The sequence below is a fragment of the Alternaria hordeiaustralica genome, assembly GCF_023758085.1.
Source record: "Alternaria hordeiaustralica strain BMP 2776 chromosome Unknown scaffold_5, whole genome shotgun sequence".
Taxonomy (NCBI): Eukaryota; Fungi; Ascomycota; class Dothideomycetes; order Pleosporales; family Pleosporaceae; genus Alternaria; species Alternaria hordeiaustralica.
In genome coordinates, this window is record NW_026056777.1 from 519,764 (window position 1) to 545,616 (window position 25,853).

Consider the following 25,853-nt stretch of genomic DNA (forward strand, 5'->3'; position numbering starts at 1 on the left):
ACAGTCGAGTATCCACCATACGCAACCACCTCGCAGCCCTGCAGCCTCGAAGACAGTATATACGTTACAGAGGCGGAGAATCGATATGTAGCCCGCTATCTCGATGACATCGCCGATACCATCGTGATACATCCTCCCCACTGCCTCTCATCGTTTGATTATCCCAGACAAAGGGAGATAGCATATCCGTTTCTCCCAGAATATTGATTATCCCACTCATCATCCAACTTCAACTTCAAACCCAACTCTAACCCACAAACTACACCCCACACACCCAACCAACACCTCCTTCTCGCCCCTCTCCTCCGCATCCTCCAACTCTTCTTCTAAAATACTGAAACCCTTGTCTGCACCACACCGACACGCTCGCGTCCACGTCGTCTGCCCTTTTGCCCCTTCTCCTCCTTTCGCACCCATAGCAGCAGATGTATCCACACCATCCCCCTCCCACATCTCAAAATCCGCCAAATCAAGTAATTCGAGCCCCAGCACAAAATCACTCGACAACTGTACTTCCCCCCTCGCGCCCTCCTTGCCCGCCGTCGTCGTGATCAGCCCATCGCCATGGCGCAGGAACCAATTATCGTATTCGGATTTTGAGGTTGCATTCGCGAGGGTCGTATAGGCTTCTTTGACGTCGTCGACTGTGTATGCGGGTTTCGTCTTCGTCTGCGTTGCGTTCGTGGTCGTGGTCGTGGCAGCGACGGCGCTGGCTTTATCTGGATGCGCGGCTAGCAGGGCGAGTTTGTACGCTCGGCGGAGGTCTGCTGGCGTGGTTTGCTGTTTCGTGGTCCAGCCTGGCGCGGGCAGCTGCAGGATGTGGTAGTAGTCTTTGGTGTAGGCCATGGTTCTTTTGGCTTTGCGCGGGCGGTCGTGATTTATATGGGTCGTGCGGAGGGCAAAAATAGGGCGCCAGGGAACAGAATGTATTTTATGAAATTATGAGTGCCGCTCGCCCTTGGAGGGCTGGTTCGGAACTTTTGCCATACGCGACGCGACATGAGAAACGGAAAAGTTGGGCGGGGAGGTCGCTCGGCTCCAAGTGGTGGGGCGGTTCATCCCACGGGGTCTGGCACATGGAAAAGGACCGATCAGAGTCCAGATCGACGACATATATGCACGTTGCAGTGAGTCAGAATGGACGCGCCTCAAGGTTTAAGTGATATCACGGCATAAGAGTGCAAGATTGAAGTAGCGATTCCTTTGGCTAGCTAAGAGTGCAGTATGATGACATTAAGCCCTCCAGAGCTTTGCGTACTGCTCTACCGGCCATCGAAACTGATGTCCTGACTCCCAGAATCACCAAGAGGATGTCAAACATCTCTGTCGGCATAGGATCGAGGTGTTTATGTGCTGCCAAAACGAAAACATGGGGGAATTGAGGGTAGCATCCGACGTACCGAACGCAGCCCTATCTCGCCGGTAGCAGCCCAAGACTCTTATGAGGAAGAGCTCAGAAGTACTAGAGTCGTGTGCGGAACGCGACCCCAGCACACTGCGTGCTCGATGGGACAGCGCCGGCAATAGGAGAGTAAAGGGAAATACATTCAGTCATGGGGAATTCGACCGTACCGAACCGCTTGCTGCCAAAGCCAATTTTTGAAATCACACAGAACACGTACAACTCCGTAGGACACTCGCTGCCGGCCTCCTTCGTCTATTCGAGAACAGATGACGACGGCTGAGGATACACAAGGTCGAGAGAGGGAGAGTGTGCTTAAGCGGCGGGGGCAGGGGCGGCAGCAGGAGGCTGCTCCTCGGCCTTGGGCTCGGATGCAGCGGGTGCGTCCTCAGTGGTCTTGGCCTCCTCCTTGGGCGCGTCGGTGGTGGCGGCGGCCTCGCCCTCGTTGCCGTCTGATGACGTCCAGAGAGTGAGGTTGTCACGGAGGAGCTGCATGATGAGGGTGCTGTCGCGGTAGGACTCCTCGGACAGAGAGTCGAGCTCAGCGATGGCGTCGTCGAAGGCCTGCTTGGCAAGGTGGCAAGCACGGTCCGGTGAGTTCAAGATCTCGTAGTAGAAGACCGAGAAGTTCAGCGCAAGGCCGAGACGGATGGGGTGGGTGGGTGTGAGCTCAGTCTGGGCGACATCGGTGGCCGTCTGTGTTGCGGGATTAGATGGTTTCATGTTGCTGGGAAGCCATTGCGTCATACCTTGTAAGCCTCGTGTGCAGCGGTCGCAGCGACCTTGCGCTTCTCGCCGGAAGCGAATTCGGCAAGGTAGCGGTGGTAGTCGCCCTTCCTGTGCCGGTGTTAGCCCTGATTGCAATGAAAACAGCGGAGAAAGCGGTGTGGACGCACATCTTGTGGTAGAAGACCTTGGACTCGCCAGACTCGGCCTTGGGGATGAGGGAGTCGTCGAGGACGTTGAGGACATCCTGGCAGACCTGCTCAAGCTCGGTCTCGATCTTCTGGCGGTAGTCGCGGATGGTGCCGACGTGCTTCTCAGAGCCCTTGGACTCCTCCTTCTGCTCGATGGACGAAATGATGCGCCACGACGCGCGTCGGGTGCCGACAACGTTCTTGTAGGCGACAGACAGAAGGTTGCGCTCGTCAACGGTGAGCTCACCGGCGACCTATGCTGCGTTAGCCGGGCGCTGATGGGAGCCTGCGCTGTGGCGGGCGCCTGCTCGTTTAGGAGCGGATGCGGTCGGGCATACCTTGGCGACTTCCTGCGAAACAGTCAGCATGTGAGTTGGGGTGAGCAGCGACGGGCGAGCAAACTGACCTTCATGTAGGTAACCATCTCTGCACGACTGTTAGCTTGCGCGGCCAGCGGAGGGAGCGCGCGGAGACTTACCATCGTAACGCTCAGCCTGTTCGCACAGCCGGGCGAGGAAAGTCTTGCTATTGCGACGTCAATTACTGGCGGGCGCTGTCTCGGGCAGCTGTCTCGTACCTCTCACGCTGCGGACGGTTAGCCTGCGTTGCTTGCTTGGGGATTATCGGGGCTCAGAGGGGCATCCCGCCGGGGACAGTAGCGGGGGGATGGGGCAGAATCAGCACGACGTACCTCAGTCGCCATTGTGATGGTTGAGTTGGGGGGGTTTGTGGTAGTCGGGGGACTGTGGGGGGTGGTGCAGGTGCGTATGGAAGGATAGACGGTGGGCGGAGTTGTTGAGGTGTTTGTGTGGATCAACGGGCAGAAGAGGATCGAAGTTGTTTTGAGGAAGCGAGCGTCTGCCCTAAGAACGACCCGTGCACAGACGCTGAGCGAACAACACCACCTCGACTGCGCCTTCCCCCAATTGGCGCCTGCGCTGCCCTTCACATGATCTGCTGCCCCGTTTGCGCGCTGGCACACACCCTCTGCCATCTCCAAACCCTCAGTCTCAAAGCGCCCTACCGCCCTGCTGTTGCGCCGCCATGTACGCCTATCTTGGTGCAAGCTGGCAATGAGGGGTACATGGGCACGTGAGCAGCTCCAGGGTCTGTCCTTTCACCGGCCCCTTCAGGCTCCAGGACTACCAGGCGCCGGGCCTGGTTCGCGACACGTGCTATGGCACCGTCCTGCCCTCATCTTACGCCAGACGGCCTGTAACGTCGTCGAGCAGCCGTCGAGCCGTCACACCAGTCGGGCTCTGAAGCGCGGCCGCCAGCAAGAGGCTGATTCCTAGACTGCCATCCCATGTCCAGGTGGGGGCCAATCAGTGCCGCTTGGAAACAGCTAGAAAACCTGGCCGCACGCTGTTGCGCTGCGACGTCTCTGCGCCATGATTCGTGTGACGTTGCGGTGAAGTACCACGACCACGGCCAAATGCCAGAGCGTTAGCCTCCCGTGTCACATGTGGCTGATCTGAGGCGCCAGGCCGGCTAGGCGACCTGGCGTCTGTATCCACATGGCCTCATAGGCGGGCTGCAGCCCTCTCAATATCAGCGCGCAGCTCGTGAATTTGCCTGAATACCAAGGCAGCCGTTTGTATTCAGTGCTCGACACGGACAACGTTGTTCCCGCGTGCTTGCATATGCACGCCACACTATCTTATCTAAAACCAACCATTGCCGTCTCGGCATCACTTTCGTCGTGCACGGAGCTCTTGATCCGTTGCAGCCGTAAACTGCATTGACAGGCACTGTTGCACATATAGGGTGCGGCGCAGAAACATGGCCGTGTGCACTTGCGCTCTGTGGCTTCTGAGGCTGCCCGCGTCTGACCCAACATATCTCCATACAAGCAGTCGCGTCGTGCCTCACATTAACAACCGCCAGACACCCAACATCAGCGCCGCCGTACCCGTACACACACCCATGAGCCACTGCAGCGTTGAGAACTTGACCGCCTCGAGCCTTTCCCGCAGCTGCGCCGTCTCCTGCTCGATCCTCGTCTCCGTCTCCTTCAGCTTGAGCTCCTGCACGTTTGCCTCTTCCCTTATGCGTCCCTTCTCTAGGTTCAAGTCTAGCCGTACTGACGCCTGTGTCCGTTGTATCTCGTCCCGCAAGCGCGAGTTCAGCTTTGCGAGCTCGTTTGTGAGGCGCTCGTGCGATGCGCGCGTCAGACTCGATTCAGTCGAGTCGGCCGTCATGAGTTCGGAGCGGAGTTTGGCAAAGTCGACTTTCTGCGTGTAGGTGGCTTTCTCCTGGTCTTCGCGGAGGACCATGGTGCGCGTGAGGTTTTGTATGCTGTACATGTCAATTGCAGATCTTGAGTAGTCGTGTCTAGACTGACCTCTCCTCAATTACATCGCTGAGAACCCTCATCATGCCCTCGGCTTGCTCTTCTGTGAACCCCTCCTCCTTCAGTCGCTGCACAAACTTGAGCGTGTCGAAGTGATGGTCCTTGGATTGCCGTGCAGTCGCGCTGAAGTTGCGCCGCAGCTCCAGGGCAGACGCATAGCCGCTTGCATGTTGTGGTGATGTTTTTGGCCACTGGATTGTTGTTCGTGACAATGGCTTCGGAAAGGCAGCGCGACGTTCGGAAGCTACACTGCATCTATGCCGACTTTGTTCCAGTGCGCCCAGCGCAGCCGGCCGTGATACCCGCGCGGGCCATGATAGTTGCGGCAGGAGAAATCGCGGTATCGCTGTCGCCTGTATCGCAGGAACTGTCATTGTGTGGGTGGTGTAGTTTCTGTCCTGTTTCGCCGTCGAGAATTCAAGGCCGCGGGTAGCCAAGCCCTGCACATGTCATTGCCGAATTCGGCAAACCATTCCACCTCCCAGTGCCCTGCAGAGCTGTCAGCGGAGGGGACTGTCTTAATCACTTCATCACAGGGGCTCGATTCATCTTGAAAACATGCGTGGAAAAGCCTTTATTGTTGCTTGATATCATATTGAAAGAGTTCGCCCAAACATACATCCCAGAAAGCATATACAACGCTTGCTATGCATTTCGCCTTTAGAACAGAAGAAAACAAAAATGTCGGCCGTCCGTCTATCTACCATACTCCAGACTGGGGACGATGACAGGCCCGTACTTCATCGGCGCACTGTATCCGCCATCGTTCTGCACCATGAAATCAACCGCCAAACTCAACTTGCCACTGCCATGTCCAGGGACAGCCTGACCAAACGTCCCGTTGACGATCTCCGGATCGTAAATGACACAAGCGACGTAGTTTCGTCGACCCATCAGCCTCTTGTGTTCTCGAGGTTGTCCGTTCACGTCTTGCGTGAAAATCTCCATCATGTCTTCCTTCGTGTCGCTGGGTTGGTTATTGCTGCGGTGTCCGTTCTGTGGTACGTAGAGAGCACGGTTGTTGTGAAGGAGTCGCAGCACATAGCTTCCAGGCGGCCCATTTACCACTGACGATGAGATGATCTGGTACATTGTCTTGTGATCTTGGGGTCTCGATGGGTCATGGACGAGGCCAGCGCCGCAGCAGTCGACCGCTCCAGAGAAGAACGTCATTCGTAGCGACTTGTTGTGTGCGATGCCTTGGAGTGTTCGTATCAAGTAGGTTCGTTCGAGATCCTTCAACATGTTAACAGATACTTTGACGGTAGATGGGCATCACCAACCTTGGAATCGTGCGTCCATTGGTCTCTCAGCTCATCAAGCAAATCGATCTCGCCAAAGGGACTCAGAACTCCGCTCATCAGACCTGACTTGCCAATAGCTTTCTTGACAGAGTTGAAGCCATCGCCGACCACACTCTTAGCACCGACGACACCAGCGACTCCAGCTGTCACCTTTCCAAGCATGTTGAATGTACCCGTGACAGCCTTTTTGCCAGTAGCCATGGAGTGAGCAAGATGCTCAACTGACTCCAGGCGAGGGTACACAATGGGAACAGGAACCATCCAAATGCAGTGCTGAACGCTCGGCGGTAATGTCGCAACCTTCGGGAAGATACCTTGATATGTCGGTCCTGCCATTACCTGATGCGGGTTGCGCTCAGAGCGACAATCGGGGCCAACGACTGTGACGCATGGGCCCAGATACTTGATGAAATGCCAGCCTGTGCCCGTTATAGTGAAAAGGTCCATGTCGTTGTTGACGTTTCGGAGAATCTCTAATGTTGTGTGGTGCTGGAAGAGCAGATACATCTCAATACCCAGTCTTCCAATGTTCTTGAACATGTTCGAGAACTGCATGTATTCAGGGTATGATCCGAAACCATCAAATCTGGGTAATGTTAGGGTTGCTTGCTGTTTTACACACGGATTGGACTTACATGTCATGGTCATCGAGAGCAAGAATGTGAGGTATCTGTGCAAATGCCTCTCGCAAGTGTGGCTGGTCGAAGTGACTTGTGTAGTAGTGGAAGTATGCATGACACACATCTTCTTCATGCTTTGCAGTCCATGGCGCGTTCTTTCGGGCCTCTTTACCACTTGTCGCGGTCCATTGCTTGAGCAAAGGAAGTTCTTTCCATAGCCGGTCGGCGTATATTTGACCACCCAATCCAAGTTGTACGTGGAAACCGCCACACTCGGCATTCTTCTGTAGGATATCCTTCCACATCAGGCCTACACCACCAAGCCTCGCTCTCTCGTTAGCGTTGACGTTCAGCGCGAAGTCATTGCCAGAGTGAGCAATAAAGCGCCAGCTGGTCTCATTTCGGCCTGCGACCAGAAACTCGAAGCGAGTGCAGCCCAGGTGCGAGGTGATGGCATAAGTCCATTTTGCAGCGTGCTCATCTTCCATTCTCAGATCAATGTCGTATCGGTAAAAGATCCACGTCTGATGTGTATAGATGGGATTGGCCTTCAGTTGTCGCGGATTTGGTGACAGATCCGCACTCTGATGGATGTGAATAGTCGGCGGATGAGGAGTGTTTGTGATGAGCAGTATCGAACCTAGCCATAGACCTCGCTCAATGTCCATGTTAGTGTATCTGAGATACGGTCCAAAGTACACGCCGTTAGTTGGAGCAACCTTGTATTGGTCTACACCAGCAACTGGAGGCGGTCCAGTGAAGCCGGTAGTAGTTGGTGTCGCAAGCGGCGCCATGCCGAAGTCTCCTGGGAAAGTGGCCGTCTGTGGAGCAAAGCCAGGCGATGCGATGGGGGCCTTGCCAAACGACGGGGACGCCAGAGGACCGCCAACAAATGTGCCGGTAGGAGACATAGGCTCATTCAGATTGAGAGGTGTTGGGCCTTTGGGGAACTCCCACTGTGTAGATTGAGTTGGAAGATGGATGTAGTAATACTGGCCAGAACTAGGGTCCAGATGTGCTATCCAGCCTTCAGGAAGCGGTGGAGGAGAGGCCGGCCCGGGTCCTGGAGCTGGACTTGGTGTGTGTGCGGGTTGGGTGGTTTGTATTTGAGGAGGGAACTGGTTCTGCGTCGGCGTTGGTGCGATGACCGCCGCAGGTTGTGATGGTCCAGCTTGTGGACGCGGGTCATTTGCGAATGCCGGATGGCCTTGGTTAGGGTCTGAGAAACCAGCTCCTTGGGCAGCTGGCTGCTGTCCCTTTTCGTTGGGATAGCTGTGGGCTTGGCCTGTTGGCGGGGTTGTTATACTCGAATAGGCTGGAGGGGGTTCCTCGTTCAAGTTCATCCGTCCCATCTCGTGGTTCAGCGGGTGTTCTGGAGGTACGTTCACGTTGGTAGGAGGCGGCGAAAAGCGAGTGTTCGGTGCCTGCGGAAGAGGGCCTTGTGGGGGAGTGCTCGAGGGAGGCACTTGATCCATGCCCTGGTATACGGCCGGTGGACCATGTGGATTGCCTCCAGGCTGCTCGGTCGGCGTCCATGGTCTCCTCGCCGGCTGTTGGCTCGGCTGTGGTGTTGAGAGACCCGGCCTGGGCTGCTGATTGGCATATATCTGGTTGCGCTGAGCAGCTGCCGCATTCTGGGCACTCTGCGCTTGGAGGTTGGTGAGCGTAGAGGTCCCTGCAATGCCAGCTGCGGCAAAGCGCGCTTCTATGCCACCGCCAGAGGGAGGTATGATGGGCGTCTCCGGGGGCGGAGGTGAGCCTCTCTGTGCCCTCACTGTTGACGTCGATGCGGTGGAGCTCATGCGGTTGACGTCCATGGGCGTCGGCACCTTCAGTACCGGCTCATTCTGGTTGGGACCTGTGTATACGACTGGCGCAGCGGGCGCAGCCGGGGCCGCACTGGAACCTGCAGCGGGCGGGGGAAAGTACTGCTGGTGGTACTCGGGGTATGGGTTGCTGGCGCCCACGTCTTCGCTGCCCTTCCTCTGCGGTGCCTTCTGGAACAAGCCCTCCTTGTCGGGCGCCTCTGGGCCTGGCGAGTCGGGGAGCGGCTTCGGGGCTGTCCCTCTGCGCTCGGCCAGCCTCGAGGGCTGGATGGAGCCGTCTGGATTCCGCGCGCCATAGCCGCTTATCGTCGGTCGGTTTGGGTCGTTGGCGTCGAAGCGGGCGCGCTGGCTGGGCGAGGTGGGACTCGGTCCTGTCGCATTGGAGCCTCGCCGCGGTCCGTCTGCGCCGTCAGGGGGTGTGGCTGTTCGCGCGCGGCGCTCCCTCTCGCTGAGCGGAGTGTATCTGCCTGTGCTGAGCGTGGGTGGGCGGTCGCTGTCGGGGTAGGGCAGAGGGGCGTTGGGCGGGCTGGTGGGCGGCGCGGGGAACGAGGGCATGGGAGGAGGGCGCGAGAAGGCGGGCTGGCTCGAGCTGCCCGCCGAGTCTGTTCGCGGCGGCGGGCTCTTGCCATCGCGACCCTTCTGTATCCTCAGGGGCCCGACGGTGGGAATGATGGGCGTGTCTGGGTTGCTGTTGTTGTCGTATCGCAGGAACAGCTCCTCGTCCGGGCGGCCCTGCTTGCGGCCGTCCATGGTGGGCGAGTGCAGGATATGCGCTGCGGTGTCGTTGCAGCAGCGGTACCTGGATCGCCGGCGATGGCAGGCGGCGACTTATTTTTGGCTACGGGTGCGGATAGCTCGACGTGCGCAGGGCAACACGGTGGTGTGGATGGCTGCGCGGGGTGGGGTAGTCGCTCGAGGCTCGATATGACGCTGCCGGGCGACGGGGTGCATCAACTGTACATGACCATGCCACGCGCTGGGCCCTCAGGTTTTATGCAGTCTCTACGCGATGCTGCTGACTTACGTAGCCTTTCTAACATGGCCCTCCAAGAGTTGGGCTGCAGCGGGTCTCGCCATACTGACCTCCTGGGCTGAGGAGGCCCTCTGACATGTGATTGGACTGCTCGACTTTACGCGCTGCGACCGAATTTGCGGCCGCTCCTGATCACACTTGGCGGCGCATACGAGCAGCATCCTGTACCTGGTGTGGCACACACTACCATCTGCTTCCAGCAAATCAAATCACCCATCCCCGAAGCCATCTGTGGCTGGTAAACCACGATCTCCCACCCAAGGCGGGCCGCGCAGTGCAGCGGGCCGACAACTCTGTGAGCATCCGCGAGCTTCGGCTTGTCAACACCAACGCGGCAAATCGGCTTCAACATCCCAGTCATTAGTGCCTGTCGTGCAAGCGACTATCAAGAAATATCAACGACGAATACGAAAATGAAGGTAAGCATACTGTCAACATCGACACAAGGGACCAGCGACCACGCAGCTATAATAATGTACTGTATTTGAGATGATAAGAATACGAAACAACTACGAGATCTATCAAACTTTTAACCAAGGAATTACCTCCATACGCGCTTCTTCCCTCTCGCCTATTACACGCAAAAAATCTTTCTATAAAGCACAACGCTCCACTAGAATATTTACATATCCATAAGAGCCGCTGCACCAGACTCGCTGCACACGTAGACAACATCGTGGCTGTCGCTGAAGCCGTTGAAGCGAGTAGCAGAGCACTTGGTGTACGCGCCCATCTCCTCAAAGTAGAGCCAGTCACCCACGTCGAGTAGCTCGGGGAAGGTGCACGACGACGAGACGACGTCGATACCATCGCATGTCGGACCCCAGATGGAGTACTCGACTTGAGACGGCGTGTCGTAGCCAGAGCGACGGACGTCGTACAGAATATCGTTGCCGTTCTTCAGCACACGCGGCACGGGGTGCTGGTGATCGAAGATGATGCTCGAGAAGTTGCCGTAGACACCGTCGTTGAGGTACAGCATGTACGACGTGGTGCCGAGAGTAGCATCGGCAACGGTACGGCGAGCGATGACATGGCACGCAATGGTGAACGCTGTGGAGACATAGTAGCGTCCCGGTTCCCCAATGACGCGGATGTGGGGCGGGAAGTACTCGTCCAAGGCAGTAGACAGCACTGCGGCCATGGGCTCGAACGTAGCATCGCCCGTAAAGCCGCCGCCGACGTCAAGGGTGTGCATGTTGAAGCCAAGTGCAGCCGCCTGGTCAAAGACGAAGCGGGCGTCCTGCACAGCCTTGATGAAGGCCTTGGGGTCGGATGCGCCGGAGCCAACGTGGAACGCGACGCCAACGACGTTGAGCTCCAGCTTCTTCGCCAGCTCCAAGAGCTCTGCAGTGGTGTCCAAGGCGGCACCAAACTTCTGGCTGAGACGGCACAAGCTGGCCGAGTCATCAGTCAAGATGCGCAGGTACAGCTCGGCGTCCGGGAAGAGCTGCTTGGTCTTGTAGAGCTCGTCGGCATTGTCGAATGTCATCTGCTTGACGCCAGACTGAGCGGCGTAGCGCACGTAAGACTTGGTCTTGCAGGGCTGCGCGTAGATGATGCGAGAGGGGTCGACGCCCAACTTGAGCACACTCTCAATCTCGTTCTTGGAGGCACAGTCGAAGCCGAGGCCCAGTGCGGTCATGAGACGCAGCACTTGGGGGTCGGGGTTGCACTTGACGGCTGCGACGTGTTAGTGGCAAGTCTACGTGGTGTGGTGTGCGGTGACTTACCATAGTGCGGCTTGACGCGGCCTAGGTTCTTCTTCCAGCGCAAATGCTGGCGGTAGACCTCGCCCAGGTCGGCGACGAAGAAGGCCTCCTCCTCGCCGACGCTGCAGGTATCAGGATCAATAGCCTCGACACGGCTCTTGAGAGCGTGCGCAATCAACTGCTTGGATTTCCAGGCGCCATGATTGTCCACACTACCAGCGGAATAGTTGTTGAGTGACTGGATGTCTTTCAACGGGAATTGGTATTCTTCGGTAGTCGTGATAGCAGAAGGTGCCATGCCCTTGACGATGGGTCTGGACAGAGGGTTGGTTAATTAGGGTATTCGCCGGTCGTGGTGCCGCGTTAAGGTGGCTTGAAGGGTGCGAAGCCGAGGCTAGGTGTTGGGCGAGGTCTGGCCGCTTCCTCTGCGAGAGGAAGAACCGCTGATGGCGTCCTATGCGGCAGCTGAAGTTCGGGCTGCTCGAGTGTCTGGGTAGGAGACAAAAAGAAAAGGCGCTCGAGTTCGGTCTTAGATGGCGACAAGACGCGGAGGGGGGATGTTGTTGAAGACGTGAGGTGCTGGGCGCGCAGAGACAACTTGGGCGTTGAGCAGGAGCAGGGCCGAAGCCGTAGTGGGACGGGAGCCTTTGACGCGACCAAAGGCTGTCGGAAGGGGTGTGTGGGCTGCAGTGAAGGCGCAGACGGACGCTTTATAGGGCGCGGTGTCTGGCGGGCGGTGAATATGGGGAGCGGGTGAGGTGTAGGAGAAAGGGAGGCGATGGCGGGGAGCTGGAGTGACAATTTTCGCGCATTCGGTTGTGGTGCTGGAGTCTTGGACCGAACATTACTTAACATCCCTGCGCCGTCCAGGACCTGCAGCCACTAGCATTTCATTCTGACATCACCGGGGCTCGTGCATGGACGCCGACGGTGCCTGATCGGCTCGATGGCACGCATGCGAGGCTGAGCCACCGCTGGAGCTCGAAATCGCGCATGTCAGGTATGCCCGACGCGGCTTTTGGGCAACCGTCGCGCGCTCAACGTGCCAAGGTCATTAAACGCGCATGGTACTTCTACCAACAGGGCACAGCAGTTGCGGTGAGTGCAGTGATATTTATTCTCTGATTGGGTGGAGTCGTAGCTATATGCCGGCTCATGCAGTATCTACTCAAAACAGGAAGAACGCCATACCCTTCCCTACCCAGATGCCGCTGTGTGAATGCAAAAGGCGCAACATGTGAATGCTACTTGATTATAGTAAATAGTAACCCCGCAAGCCAAAACCTACTCCCTTCTCACGCGCGCTGCATCACGATTGGTACCGGATCATAATGGGTACGTCGGAGAGGTCCACGCCGTACTGGTGCTGGAAGGCCAGCGACTTCAGCGAGGCGTTGCTGTGGTGCGATCGCGTGCCCGCGCTGCCTCCGATGCCCGCCCCATGTTCGTAGTTGTAGTCCAAACCCCCACTAAAGCGATCCCACCTAGAGATGTTGTTGGAACCCTTGACTTCTTTGCGGGGAGTCATTTCGAGAGGACTTTCGCATGGGCTTTCGACTGGACTCGCGTTGTTGGATGCGTCGTTTGGATCCGAGTACAGGTCCAGGTTAACGTCCGAGTACAGGCGGTCTCCCAGCGTCCTACGGCGCTGATGCCAGACCTGAGACTGCCTTGGCGAGATCACACCTTGAGGAGGCTGTTGCGGAGGCGCGCCATATCTGATCACCGGAGGAGACCCTCTCGGACTGCGAGGCCTGGGATTGGGAGCAGCCCTGGGTCCTTGAGGCTTCCCAGTCTGTGGGACAGTAAGCCTGGCCGTGTTGATGGATGGCACAGGTGGGACGTCGATGCTCTGTGGGCGAAGTTTCGACGCCGTAGCCTCACCAGTTGCTTTCTTTAGGTTGTGAAGGCTTTTCCGGCGCTGTTGAGGGGGCATGTCCCGTCGACTAACGGATAGGTCCCTGCTGTGTAGGCGCGCAAACTCTGCAGCAGATTTGCTGTCCATGGTCACCATCGACTTCGACCGAGGCAAGGAAGCGCCCAGTTGATGTGGGTGGGTTGGAGAAACAACACGCTGTCTCGGGGTGTCGGACATGGCGATGTCGTACGGAGAGGTGCCGAGGGACGAGGTGATGGTACCAAGATGAACCACATCAAGTGCGGCCTGCTCAGGCTCTTGCTCGGTCTGACTCTGTGCAGGGGCAGACTTCCTTCGGAAGAAGGACAAGCTCCTACGACGACCGTGAGCAGGGGGTGTGGGTGCACGCTCAGCCTCCAATTCAGCGAGTGGCTTGAACTCAGTCTGCTCCGGAGCAGAAGCCTCCATGGTGGAATCGTCCGCAGAAACGTGCTCTTTTGTCGGGTAGGTGTGCGTCAAGCAATCCATTCCCGGAGAGCTCGACACGCGTCGCTCAAACTTGGCTCGCACCCTGGTTGGGACCTCAGGAATGGTTCCCTCTGGGATTGGCTGGCATGACTGAACAACAGGATGCTCAGCCTGGGACGGCCGCTTCTTGTGAAATCGCTTTTGCTGTTTCGACGAAGCACTGTCAAACGACGCCCTTGAACCGATGGATCGGGATGTTATTGGCGAATGTACACACTCAGACGTCGATGATCTTGTAGAAGAGCTAGTAGACGGGACCGGACTGTTCAGCGCTGGCAGGTATCGCGCCTTCTGCACATTGACTGACAGCGATTGCTTGGATCTGCCACTCTCGGCTGAGCCATCCGAATCGCTCGTGGTATTCGGCGACTCCACGAATTGACGGTTCTGTTTCACAAGAATTGAACGGCGAGTCTCGCGTCCCTGGCTTACCTCAACCATTTGCGGTGAGTCGTTGCACCGATGACACAGAATGGTGGTGGCGTTTTCCGTCGGCTCTTGACCGACGATCCGTAGACTGCCAGCGGATGAGTAGCCAGAATCGGTCGTACGCGGTGCTGGCCGCTGAGAAGCTTTGCTCTTTGGCTTGTTGGAGGTGGGCGCGATCGATGGGGACGAAGGTGCTGAGATCTCGATTTCAGGCTGAGGCTTGGGCTCTGGTAAGGTAGGAGAAGGCTCCCGCTGTTTGGACTCAGTCGTCTCCTCGGACACAAGAAACGGGCTTAACGGGATATCGTCCTGGTAGCTCTGAGCGAACTGCGCTGCGCCTTTCTTGCCCTGGGGCGTGAGCCGCAGAAACTTTGGGGATTCAGCTTCAGTGTTGTGTTGCGGCTCAGACGTGTACGCCATCATAACGACCGGGGTCTCCAATTCGTACGGTGTGGCTACTTCGTTGGCTTCCAGCTCATACAATGAAGAAGTCGTTGGAACAGCGGCTGACTTGCTCCTTGTGTGAGCTCTCTGGCGTGTTGACTTCATCGTCAACGGACTGGAGGCATACTCTGTTGCTTCGAAATAGTCCTCCTCTTCAGTCTTGCGCAACTCTAAAGTCTCTGAACTGGGAACAGGCGATGCCGCACCGTTCGTGACAACGAGAGTTCCTGGCTGTAGGTTCCCTAGATGCGCATAATCCAGGTCCGATGGGGTGTGGGCTCGCGTTGTGTTGTTATCGCAAGGTTCATCAGACAAGCGAAGAGCTGCTTGAGGGCTCAAATGCGCCTTCGCCTTTGACTTTTGCTGCCACTTTGCCTCTTCCTCAGGGCTGAGCTTCGGCGCTTTCCATGAATTCCATGTCCTGCGACGTCCCTCGATGGGAGAGTGCCGTGTGCCTACACCAGGTGTTTGGACCAGGGACTGACGGCGTGTGAGCGAAGAAGAAGATCGATCAACTAGCGAAGTTCTTCGGCTAGGAGGTGCCTCAGCTACCGGCTGGGGAGGCTCCTCAGGTGATTCAAGGACTTCTTGCAGCGCCGCAAGATCTTCTGGTGTGCCATTCTTCTTGACTTGCTGTAGAAGCCGAATTGCTTCAGCAACATCCACGTGTGAGACAGAAGCCAAAGACAGCTTGGAGTCAGCTAGGCCAGCAAGCTGGGCTGCCGAGCTGTGCTTGCTCCGGAAACACGACAAAGAATTGGTTCGGGAATTGGCTCTTGAGTTTGTTCGCGAGTTCGATCTCGAACCAACTGTCGATGCGCGACCACGCGTCTTTGTGACCTCCCCTAACCCATCATCCTCGTGTGTCCATGTGGTGGGATCGAACTCGCTAGCAATAGGTGAGAGCAGTGCATCTTTGATTTGTTGGCGTCCTTCGGGGGTGAGGTCTGCCGATCTCGATGTTGTGGGTTGCGGGGAGTCGAACTTCCCCGCCGCGCTCGCGGAGTTGGTGTTCGTCTTCGGTTTGGACAGCTTGTTGTGGTTCTCGGTACTGGGTTGGTTACCCATGTTGAAGGTGGCAGTGGGGTTGGAGAGCGACGGCGCTCAAAACTATTGACAATGATGCATTGGGATTGCAGTAGCTAAAGAGAGAGTTAATTGCAGTTCGTGAATGCCAGGCAGGATGGGAGGTTGACTGCGTACCCTTATAGTGTCCTCGGAGCTGCAGCGTTATCAGTACGGAGGCTGGTATGCGAACATGAAAGCATAGTCCGGCGGTACACTAGAACTGGCGGACCAAGTGGAGGGATATTGAGGAACAATAAGTAATATGTCCCCGCGAGAACGGGCGTCTAGCGTTACCGGCTACAAGTGTCAAGGATGCCAGACATGGAACTACGAGCGGTGCACGTCGCAGGCAAAGATTGAGCTGGTCTACGTGACAACAAACTTGGAAGAAGGTCGATATGAAACCGGACAATGCAGGCTGCATCGAGGATGGGAGCAATCTGCCAATCAAGATTGCTGCACGCACGAGCGCCGGAACCAATCAAGGCGGGGGGTCGTGATGCATGCGCAACGCGAAGGCTGGATCCCAGATGCTTTTTGCCGTATCGGTGAACTAACGGCTGATCGGACCTCTGCAAGCCTCAAACCATGGCAAAGTGCAAATTCCACATGCACAAGTCGTGCCATGGCTGTGAAAGATCCACACCAGGAAAAGCTAGGCGAGCTGGTTTGTTGTGGCCGTGCCGACATACGCGTCTCGCAACATAAAGCGTGGCGGTGCACAGTGGCTGGCCGTGTCGCCATCCCAGATGTCTTTTGCCGTAGTTCCCTGGTCTTCGCCTTGGTCCATGCATGCAGCATGCATGAACAGTTCGCGCGGTACTCCTCGCTTTCCTTTTTCTCTCAACTCTTGTAGCGGATACTTGAACCTGACGATCGCAGCTTGAGTAGACAGTGGATTATCTCCGATCAGCAGTCCGTCTTTGTTTCCATGTCGCGTCGTGATTGTCCTAGAGTTCTGGCTACGCGCGTTATCATCCCCGCCACGTATTCTCAGAACACATAGTCACCGCTACTCCTGCGACCGTCCAAGAAATGACTGGCATCAATTTTCCAGGAATAAAGGACTGCAGTAAGTAGGCTGATCAGGTGGCAGGTCCGACGCGCGACATACGCGACACAATTGCGCGCACCTACCCCGGGTTCTGGATAAAAGCCCGAATGCATCGACTGGTCTCGAAACCATATCGCAGGCTGCTATGCACTTGCACCAGCAACAGGCCACACTGGAGTTCGGGAGTAGTTTTGTAAAACTATCAAGGCCGGAGCACTGAAGGCCTGGATGTCGCGCACCACTAGCAACGCGCTCCACCTCACGACGGAGTGACAGCCATATCAGGCCGCGCAATACTGCCGAGCATCGATCGTAGGTCACATGGACCTCACACTGTCGGGTTTCTCGCTGCGACAACAGCCTGGTCCTCGGACGTGTCATCGTAGTGCTGACGCTGAAACTCTGCGTTGCGTTTGAGCGAGATCGAGCTCTGCGACGCCTGGCCTCGAATCTCGATGGCAAGGTTGTTGAGGCAGAATCGATGCGCCAGCCGCACAAACATGGCGTTAGTCCTATCGCGACTCTGCAGCAGCCACACCCGCAGAGGCTCGTCGCCGCATCATCATCAGTAAGCCTTCCAAGGTTGACGTGAGATTTCGTCCGCAGGTGTTGGGAAGCATTCACGATCTTCACTCCGCGCAATCGAAGAGTCTGCGCCTTGCTGGTGACGTCCAGCACTGCGATCGAAGCGGAGGCGGCGGGATCTTACGCAAGCCGGCTTAGTCGTGGAGCCGTGACATCATAGTCGCGTCCTAGCAACAACACCGCTTGTATGAGACTTTCATTGCGCCGCGGACTGTCCTGCCATCATATCTGCTTTTGGTCCCCTCTCATCTTCTTAGGCCTGCTCCCTGCTGCTGATCGCGTCCTCGTGTCTTTCCTGCTTCACTTCCCTCACTTCACCCTCTGGTCGCGTGCCGTGTTACCCTATCCGCACACTCCCGTTGCAGGCGCGTTGGATACCCCTTGGAGTCGCAACAGGACCCATCGCCGTTCTACCCACAAATCTCAGCAGACCGTCGAGGGACATCAGCCAGCATGTTGGGGCTTTCGTATTGGGTCGTCCCCATCTTCTCCGCAGTAGTATGGACTGCTATGCTCATCACCATGCTGGTGTACTGGGCTGCCACCGGCAAACCGCACTATGTAACGATGAGCGACGGGCAAAACATTCCTTACATTTCTGGTGAGTTATGCAGCATGGGCACTACGATCCATGCAATGCTAACGGCACCCAGACATCGGTGCGGATTACCTCAAAGCCATGTTCATTGCCATGTCCGCCGTTACTGTGGTAACCTTCGATCTCGCCTTCATTTTCGAGCGCTGGTTGCGACACACCAACAAACTTGCGCCAAACACGTCTCACTGGCAGAAGATCTACTCAGGTTGCGCAACCGTCGCCGCCATAGTCGGTGCCGCCGGTCTGATCCTCCTCACTATCTTCGATTGCAAGAACCACAACAGATTGCATAACATCTTTCTTGGTGTATTCATCATTGGCTACATCGTCTCGGCAATCTTCATTTGCTGGGAGTACCAGCGACTAGGCATACACTACCGCGAGCACTCCATCCTCCGAATCTCCTTCTGGATCAAACTCTTCTTCATCATCACCGAAGTGTGCCTTGCCATCGCCTTTGCGGTATGCTCCAAGCAGCACATCTATAACGTGGCTGCTGTCCTGGAATGGTGTGTATCCTTCATCTACTGCTTCTACGTCTTCAGCTTCTTCATCGACTTCCTACCTGCCACGCGCACCAAGAACCACCAGTCCAAGCAGACCGAGATGCAAGTCTTCGAGGAGAGCGGCGAGACCGGACGAACCCACCCTCACCACCATATGGGCGATGGCGCTGCGGATAGCCAGCAATACTACCGGGGTAACTCGCAAATGGCCGTCCCGACAACCCATGGCTACACCAACGGATACACCAACGGCAACTCTCTTACCAATGGCCAGACCAACGGCTATGTATCACACACCGGAAATGGCTACCCTATGCCCGCCCAGGACCCATCCCCACTACCCTCGCGCAACTTCTAATTTCTCTATGTATACCCCTTTTGTACATATTCAGTTTGTTTTGTTTTGAGCTTTTGGCATTAACATATACCACTGGCGTTTTGATTATCTAAGTTGCACCGCATAGTTACGATTTGGGAATGAGCACGCATAAGAGTTGTCTGGATGGGGAATGAATGTACTAGTAAATGATATTTAATATGGCTTATAATGGAATGAGATGATATGACAACTAGTCTTCCTGCTACGCACCGAAATATAACAGACCATGAACCACTCAAATCATTCACAACACAGTGTATTAGACTTTGGACATATACCTGCATTGCGAGTATATCCCGTCTTACTTCATCGCGTTGTGCTGTGCTTCTATTCCTGCACGAGCACATTCAACGAAGCACCAAGTGAATATGCCTTACTTGACACCAAAAGGTAAACTGGCCTTTGAGGCGAGTGTAAGTGTGTTACTGATCATAGGCATTTTTACAGACTCGAAGGTTTTTGAATCGAAATGATAACAGGACAGAAACTCGCTCATCGAATACTTAGGCAGCCTTACCTTGATCTTCTTGCTTAAAGCTATGTGGAATATCAAGTATATAGACTTATTGGTGTAGAAGGTGAGGAAGAAAAATACCAGTAAACCACAATCAGTTCGTTTTTAAATAATGTAGTGCTCTAGGTGAGTAGCTTAGACACAATATTTACAAACCAGTACAAGTCAATGTATTGTCAACAAGTTCTGCAAGATACTCGATTTGTACGGTCGTATGAATTATTTACGTATCTGTCGAAACTCCTGGTCGGAGTCCGGCTACATAGCGTAATGTACTGAAACCATGAATTACATACTTTCATCATGAAGATGCCCATTCATGCCTATGCTATGCCCGTAAGATGCCAGTATAAAACGCCAGATACATGCAGCTTCATACTGTCTGATACCGTTATGCCCAACGCGTCTAAACACTACTTATAGTTCCTATCATCCCTACGCCTCTTCTCATACCTCTCCTCATCCTCGTACTCCCTATCTCTCCTCCGTTTCCTGCGATCATCCGAGTCACGACTGCGACTACGGTCCCGCCTATCGCTCTTGCGCTTCGAGTCTCGACTCCTGCTACGGTACCGATCGCGGCGCTTTTCCTTTCGGTCGTCGGGGCTGCGGCTACGTTCTCTTCGCTTCTCGCGCCTGCGCTCGCTATCGTAGTCGTCGTCTCGGGTTCGCTCTCTCCGCTTGTCTCGGCGGCGGTCGCTGTCGTAGTAGTCGTCCTTGTCTCTTCGGCGGTCTTTGTCTTTCCTCCGTTCGCTGTCATAGTCGTCGTCGCGTCGGCGGTCGCGGTCGCGGTCATCTCGTTTTTCTTTCCGCTTTTCGCGCCTCCGCTCGTCGTCTTCGCTGTCGTCGTCGTATTTGCTCTTGCTTCTTGACGGCTTCTCGTCTGGGATCAAGCTCTGAGCCTCCAGTTTGGCCTTTAGCTCCTCTTCTGTGATCATCTCACCGGTAACCTTGTTCCGCAGCGTAACGGGGTTGTAGCTCTGCGCGACCTTCTTCCCTTTGCCTTTACCACCACCCCATTCCCCCAACTCAACGCCTATTGCAGCGTCTTCCTTTGCGCCTATGCCAAGCAGCGCTGGTCGCCGTTTGACTTCTTTCGGTTTCGCAGCAGGTCCGTTCTTGCCTATTGCATCGCCGTCCTTCCAGCCCATACCACGTAGGAGCGCCGCGCCGAAGCCTTCAATCGGGGTAGCTTCGTATGCTTCGAGGGTGGGCGCGTCGGGCGCATTGTTGAGATCGTTTAAGAGTGCGTCCTCTTCTGATTGTACAGGAATCACGAGATCGTTGTCCGTGGATTTGCCGCTGATCAGCGCGTCGAGTGCCTTCTTCTCGAGCCGCTGCTCTTCCGTGAGATTGTCTTGCTCCACCTCCATCGGCTCCGCGGCTTCCGCTTCCGCAGCTCCATTTTCATGCGCTTCGTCTTTCTTGATGATCGTAAGGCCATATTGCACCTTCGGCTCCTCCATCTTGCTCTCATCGACCGTGACATTTTGCGCTTGCTGATGGGGTGCTTTCGCAAGTTGTTTCCGCCGTGCCTCTGCTCGCCAATCGCGGTTGGGCAAAGCTGGAATGACGCGCGGTCCCTCTTTCTCTTTTTTCCCGTTGGCATCGACCGCGCCGCCCTCTGCTGCGTCCCATCCCGTAATCTCTTGTTGTGTATTCGTATCGTCTGGTTCGTCGTCACCGAGCAAAAGCTTGGTCTTTTTGGTGTCTTTCTGTGCGGGAGAAGATTTCAGCCCTGGCTTCGTCTTCAGTGCCCCCAGCGACATCTTGAAGCCGCCCGGCTTGGGGGCGGCCATGGTGAATAGATCCTGCGTGGAGGCGCGTGCGCGGTGCTTTGTGTTGTGCTTTCGCGGCCGCTAGAGAAAGATGTGCAGAGTTTGGGAGGTTCCGATGCAGCTTCAGGAGCGAAATGTGTGGAGGTGGTGTGGTGTTTGTGAATGTGCTGTCGTAGGAAATGTTCACTCAGAAATCCAAAGTTCGCGCGACGACCGATGATGTAGTCTTGGCACTAGGCCCCAGCCACACGGGATCAGCTCCTGACCAAACTCACCTGTCAAGCAATGCTTGATGGTTAAAATGTACTTATAAGAAAATCTGTTGCGAAAGCACCCTTGCGCGATCAGATTCGAGCGACTAAAGCATTGACGCAAACACGTGCTCCATAGTTTCACAGAGTGTACCTGTATTCACTTCTGGAGTTATTTCATTGCCCATACTTCGCAACTACAAATACATATAGTACACCACACCTAACTCTCATCCCTCGCTCGGCAGTGGGGGAAACAACACACCCTTATGCGCTGCACCCAACTCTACCAACGGAGTTCCGTAGTCTATATCTGCGCCAGGCTTGCAGTATTCAAAGGTTCTTCGATCTTGCTGTACGCCCAGCTGGTCAAGTAGCATGCGTGCTTTGTTCGGCATGTATGGCTGTAACAGGATACCGGTGATTCGAAGTGCTTCAGCGGCAAGATAAATGATCTTGTCAACATCCTCGCCAGGCTCTCCTGGGCCGAAGGTCAAGACCTTGTCCCATGGTTGCGACATCTGGAAGAAAGCGTTCGACTTGGTCGAGTTAGTAGGATGGCAGAAAGAAGAGTGTCTAGACTTACCCCGCGGACAAACTCTGCGATTTGAGACACGGCTTTACGCGGATCGTAGGCATCAAAAGATGCATCTACTTGCGAGGCGATGGTAGCAAGAGAATTATTCCGGAACTTGGAACCTGGTCCTTCCGCCCACTCCTCCGCTGACCACCCACCAACACGCTCGACTGCGCCACGGACGCTCCATTTCTTGCCTCGTGTAACACGAGAAGCCAGGTTGCCGAGTTGCTGGTTCAAGAACTTGTTGTACAAACCAATGATGCGAAAATTGTCATAGCTCGCATCGTCTTGTATGCCACCCTCGCGAGCCATGTAAAAGCGCATAACATCCGGACCGAACCGATCAAGGGCGTGGAAAGGATCGACAACCCTGCCAGTAGATTTGGACATTTTTGACCCTCCAAGAGTCCAGTGAGCGTGTGTCAGAATCTTCTTGGGCAATGGAAGTCCAAGAGCCATGAGGAAGGCGGGCCAGTAAATGCAGTGGAATCGCACAATGTCCTTGCCGATGACATGACAGTCCGCGGGCCAGCCTCCTGCTTGTTCGCGGCCTGGTGTCCACGGGTATCCGGCCTTAGTCGCATAGTTCATCAGCGCGTCGAGCCATACGTAGATGGTCTGCGAGTCGTCTCCGGGAACTCGAATACCCCACGTTAATCGTTCATACGGTCGAGAAACAGACAGGTCCTCCAATCCTGATTCGACCGCTTGCACAACCTCCTTCATGCGATGCTCCGGGGTTATCCACTCGGGGTTGTTCTTGAAGAACTCGAGCAACTTATCCTGGAATGCCGAGAGCCGGAAGTGATAGTTGACTTCTGAAGACCACTCTACTTCACTACCAGTCTCAATCGATGTCTGTAGCCTGGTCAGATCGATTGACAGTGGCGCCCCAGCAAAATCTTACCATCATCTTCCGCCCTGTAGGTGGGTCAAGATATGGCTGTACGGCAGACTGTGGGTAGAAGCATTCGTCGGTGACTGAATACCATCCCTCATGCTTCTGCTCGTATATGAGGCCCTTCTCTTGTAGCAGGAACTGTCCGCCATCAGCTACATGGCTTTCCACCGTCTGAACTCAAGTTCTCGTACCCATGCATACTCGACAGCTTCCTTGTGTTCTCTATCCGTCGTCCGTACGAAGTGATCGTTCGTGATCTCGGCTTTGGCTGCAAGTTCCTCGTACAGGTAAGTAACGATGGCGGGGACTCGTTATGCGTGCATGCGTACTCTAAAGATCTCGGCACCCTTATCGCAGAACAGTTTCGGGTCAATGCCAGCTTTTGCAGCTGCTCTCTGAACCTGTCACAGATTTAGTGCAATACTATCACATTGCCAGGTAAACCACCTTTAGGCCATGTTCATCTGTTCCGGTGCATAGCAACGCCTTTTCTCCTTTGAGTTCATGCCACCGCTTTATGACGTCCGTGAGGACCATGGTATACAGGTGGCCGACATGCGGGGCAGCATTGACATAGAATATTGGCGTGGTGATGTAGTAGGGCTTCTCCGACGTTTGGGTGGTAATGTGTCGGCGGCTTCGTCCGCTACCAGCCTGCAAGGACGAGCAAATCCATGCTGACCGCCGCCTCGACAAGCTCGAAAGCACCGTTCTGAACGCAGGCGCCGTGGACCTGGCTATTCTCGCATGCATACTTTTATGGGCGTCTCACAGTGATTCGCGACGATTTCCCGCGGCAACTTTTGGCGCGGTGCCACGTGCGACGCTAGCTTAATCAGCTCCTTATCGACCAGGCGGCTGCTCAGACAACCCAACACACACCACGACGTGTTCCTGGCGCTCGAGTCCTTCGCATTCATATCACCAGCTGAAACCGGCGACTTCGAAAGAGCTCATGGAGTGAAAACGTTCGTATTCAGAGGGCGCATCGAGCCTGGCTGACGATTCCCCTGACAGTAAACCCATCAGTATTGCGTTGCCAATAGACTCACAAGCCCAACAGGAACCGTTCGCGATTCAAAGGATTCAGACTAGGGGTGTCCTTCCCACGTGGCACATGGTGCACGGCAAGGAGCATTCATGCAGGTGTTTCTTTTCCATCGAAATATGTCGTCAGACGCCCCCAAGCGCACCCTGCATGCGAGCGACACTTGCATAATCATCTTGCCGACAATGCTATATTCTCCACCTCTCAGCGTATCTACCGTTTACGGCTGGTCGAACCGCTGCTGTTCCAGGACAACGGCTCTTTCGGAAGCCCTCGCAGAGTCACTTGCATCATGGTCCTCCTACGTCAACACTGGGCGAGCCCATTGTCGTACAGATCACAGGTTGCGATCGATCCAAAATCATTGGTGGACCTGAAGTCTCTTTCTCTCGATCTCAAAGATGATTTCGTTCTCGACATGCGCTAATGTGCGTAATATTGCTCGATCACACCTCCATGAAAGCTACTCCACCTTTGAGCCGCCTCCTTAACGCCGATACCTCAATCCTGAGTCGTTTACTCGTGAACCTTCCAGAAGGCGTTCTTTGATCCAGTAAAATCAATCTTTCATAATGTGGCGCGTCATTGTGCTGATATCGAGTGCACGCGAGCCGTGCCAAGCCTCTTTTTTCTATTGAAGCTATTCAGACCCAAAAGAGGTAATCACAACACCAGAACTCGTTCGCTTTCAACGTTGTAGTAATCCCTTGTTGCACTTGTCGCAAAGCGTATGCTCGCCGTCTCCCCGCGAGCTTTGAATCTTCTCGGACCAAGTTATCCGTAATCCATAGCGCCCCCGAAGGCCTGGAAGACCTCTTTGCTCTGGATAACCTTGCTTTGGGGCTTAACCGACCTCCATTCAGAGTGATCCCTTTGAGGGCTTGCCTTCACTTATCGGACTCGGGCGACCCGAAGGTCTATTGAGCAACAATGTGGCCTATTCATGTTCTGGGGTGTCAATAGAGAAAAAGAACGCCTCCGTTAGGTTCTCTCGTGTGATTACATCTCCCTCTCGAACTTAAGTACTCTCCCCAGCACGCACCAATATCTTTCGACATCGTCTGCACCTTCAAGGATCAGCATCAACCATCTGATCAACAGTCGATCCTCTCCAACCTTCACGATACTTTACCACACGATCTATCCAAGTTCGACATCATGAAGATCTCCGCCTTCATCGCCTCCGCCATCCTGTCGGTCACTGTTTACAGTGCCGCCTTGCCAGTTCCTGCCCCCGTCGCTGCACCCGCTGCTGAGGGAACGAGAAAGCCCGTTTGGGGGCGTGATGCTGAAGCCGCTCCCGTCGCTGCACCCGCTGCTGAGGGAACGAGAAAGCCCGTTTGGGGACGCAACGCTGAAGCAGCACCCGCTGAAGCAACGCATAAGCCCGTCTGGGGACGCAACGCTGAAGCAGCACCCGCTCCTAGCCCACAGAAGCATAAGCCCGTCTGGGGACGCGACGCTGAAGCAGCACCCGCTCCTGGCCCACCGAAGTGGGTGTATCCCGGAACGAAGCCCGTTTGGGGACGCAACGCTGAAGCTGCTCCCGCTCCTGGCCCACCGAAGTGGGTGTATCCCGGAACGAAGCCCGTTTGGGGACGCAACGCTGAAGCTGCTCCCGCTCCTAACCCACAGAAGCATAAGCCCGTCTGGGGACGCGCTCCTGAAGCTGGGAAGTGGGTGAAGCCCGGAACGAAGCCCGTTTGGGGACGCAACGCTGAAGCAGCACCCGCTCCTAACCCACAGAAGCATAAGCCCGTTTGGGGACGCGATGCTGAAGCTGCTCCCGCTCCTGACGCAGGGAGAAGGCCAGTTTGGGGGCGCGACGCTGAAGCTGCTCCCGCTCCTGACGCAGGGAGAAAGCCCGTTTGGGGGCGCAACGCTGAAGCAGCGCCCGCTCCTAACCCACAGGGTGGGCCCCTTTGGGACACCAAAGTTGGCGCGGCCGAAGACGATGAGGAGTAAACCTCTTCACGATGAGGACATTCTTCGACTCTTACATCGCACTACGACAACCGCCATATCAGCTGCTCGATTGCACCATCTCCTACCTTCGATTCAGAACACTCGACGCACACTCGATCATTCGCAAGTCATACACACGCCAGCTACACTTGCAGTATGACCATGGACAACTACGCGACGAGTCTTGTGTTATTATACCG

The 25,853-nt window shown here is 55.5% G+C and overlaps 9 protein-coding genes across 9 annotated transcripts; 2 read left to right on the forward strand and 7 right to left on the reverse strand.

Annotated features, from left to right (window-relative positions):
• Window positions 1-1,717: 1,717 nt before the first annotated feature.
• Window positions 1,718-3,022, reverse strand: J4E84_003501 (uncharacterized protein; the record flags this gene model as incomplete). The annotated part of the gene is made up of 8 exons (XM_049386113.1): window positions 1,718-2,098; window positions 2,152-2,239; window positions 2,299-2,573; window positions 2,658-2,669; window positions 2,726-2,745; window positions 2,798-2,844; window positions 2,897-2,904; window positions 3,011-3,022. 8 exons carry the CDS (start codon window positions 3,020-3,022, stop codon window positions 1,718-1,720), a joined length of 843 nt encoding a protein of 280 aa, XP_049245962.1.
• Window positions 3,023-4,187: 1,165 nt separating this feature from the next.
• On the reverse strand, window positions 4,188-5,046 carry J4E84_003502 (uncharacterized protein; the record flags this gene model as incomplete). Its single annotated transcript, XM_049386114.1, has 2 exons — window positions 4,188-4,617; window positions 4,664-5,046. The coding sequence occupies 2 exons, from the start codon at window positions 5,044-5,046 to the stop codon at window positions 4,188-4,190; spliced, it is 813 nt and encodes a 270-aa protein (XP_049245963.1).
• A 322-nt stretch (window positions 5,047-5,368) lies between these two features.
• J4E84_003503 (uncharacterized protein) lies at window positions 5,369-9,172 on the reverse strand (the record flags this gene model as incomplete). The annotated part of the gene is made up of 3 exons (XM_049386115.1): window positions 5,369-5,908; window positions 5,956-6,562; window positions 6,612-9,172. 3 exons carry the CDS (start codon window positions 9,170-9,172, stop codon window positions 5,369-5,371), a joined length of 3,708 nt encoding a protein of 1,235 aa, XP_049245964.1.
• Window positions 9,173-10,077: 905 nt separating this feature from the next.
• SPE1 (Ornithine decarboxylase) lies at window positions 10,078-11,465 on the reverse strand (the record flags this gene model as incomplete). Its single annotated transcript, XM_049386116.1, has 2 exons — window positions 10,078-11,138; window positions 11,189-11,465. The coding sequence occupies 2 exons, from the start codon at window positions 11,463-11,465 to the stop codon at window positions 10,078-10,080; spliced, it is 1,338 nt and encodes a 445-aa protein (XP_049245965.1).
• Window positions 11,466-12,476: 1,011 nt separating this feature from the next.
• Window positions 12,477-15,494, reverse strand: J4E84_003505 (uncharacterized protein; the record flags this gene model as incomplete). Its single annotated transcript, XM_049386117.1, has 2 exons — window positions 12,477-15,373; window positions 15,491-15,494. 2 exons carry the CDS (start codon window positions 15,492-15,494, stop codon window positions 12,477-12,479), a joined length of 2,901 nt encoding a protein of 966 aa, XP_049245966.1.
• Window positions 15,495-17,586: 2,092 nt separating this feature from the next.
• On the forward strand, window positions 17,587-18,595 carry J4E84_003506 (uncharacterized protein; the record flags this gene model as incomplete). Its single annotated transcript, XM_049386118.1, has 2 exons — window positions 17,587-17,734; window positions 17,787-18,595. 2 exons carry the CDS (start codon window positions 17,587-17,589, stop codon window positions 18,593-18,595), a joined length of 957 nt encoding a protein of 318 aa, XP_049245967.1.
• A 948-nt stretch (window positions 18,596-19,543) lies between these two features.
• Window positions 19,544-20,929, reverse strand: J4E84_003507 (uncharacterized protein; the record flags this gene model as incomplete). The annotated part of the gene is made up of 1 exon (XM_049386119.1): window positions 19,544-20,929. One exon carries the CDS (start codon window positions 20,927-20,929, stop codon window positions 19,544-19,546), a length of 1,386 nt encoding a protein of 461 aa, XP_049245968.1.
• Window positions 20,930-21,389: 460 nt separating this feature from the next.
• Window positions 21,390-23,177, reverse strand: J4E84_003508 (uncharacterized protein; the record flags this gene model as incomplete). Its single annotated transcript, XM_049386120.1, has 6 exons — window positions 21,390-21,698; window positions 21,746-22,597; window positions 22,647-22,778; window positions 22,832-22,918; window positions 22,970-23,041; window positions 23,088-23,177. The coding sequence occupies 6 exons, from the start codon at window positions 23,175-23,177 to the stop codon at window positions 21,390-21,392; spliced, it is 1,542 nt and encodes a 513-aa protein (XP_049245969.1).
• Window positions 23,178-24,260: 1,083 nt separating this feature from the next.
• J4E84_003509 (uncharacterized protein) lies at window positions 24,261-25,653 on the forward strand (the record flags this gene model as incomplete). Its single annotated transcript, XM_049386121.1, has 2 exons — window positions 24,261-24,269; window positions 24,724-25,653. 2 exons carry the CDS (start codon window positions 24,261-24,263, stop codon window positions 25,651-25,653), a joined length of 939 nt encoding a protein of 312 aa, XP_049245970.1.
• Window positions 25,654-25,853: the final 200 nt, after the last annotated feature.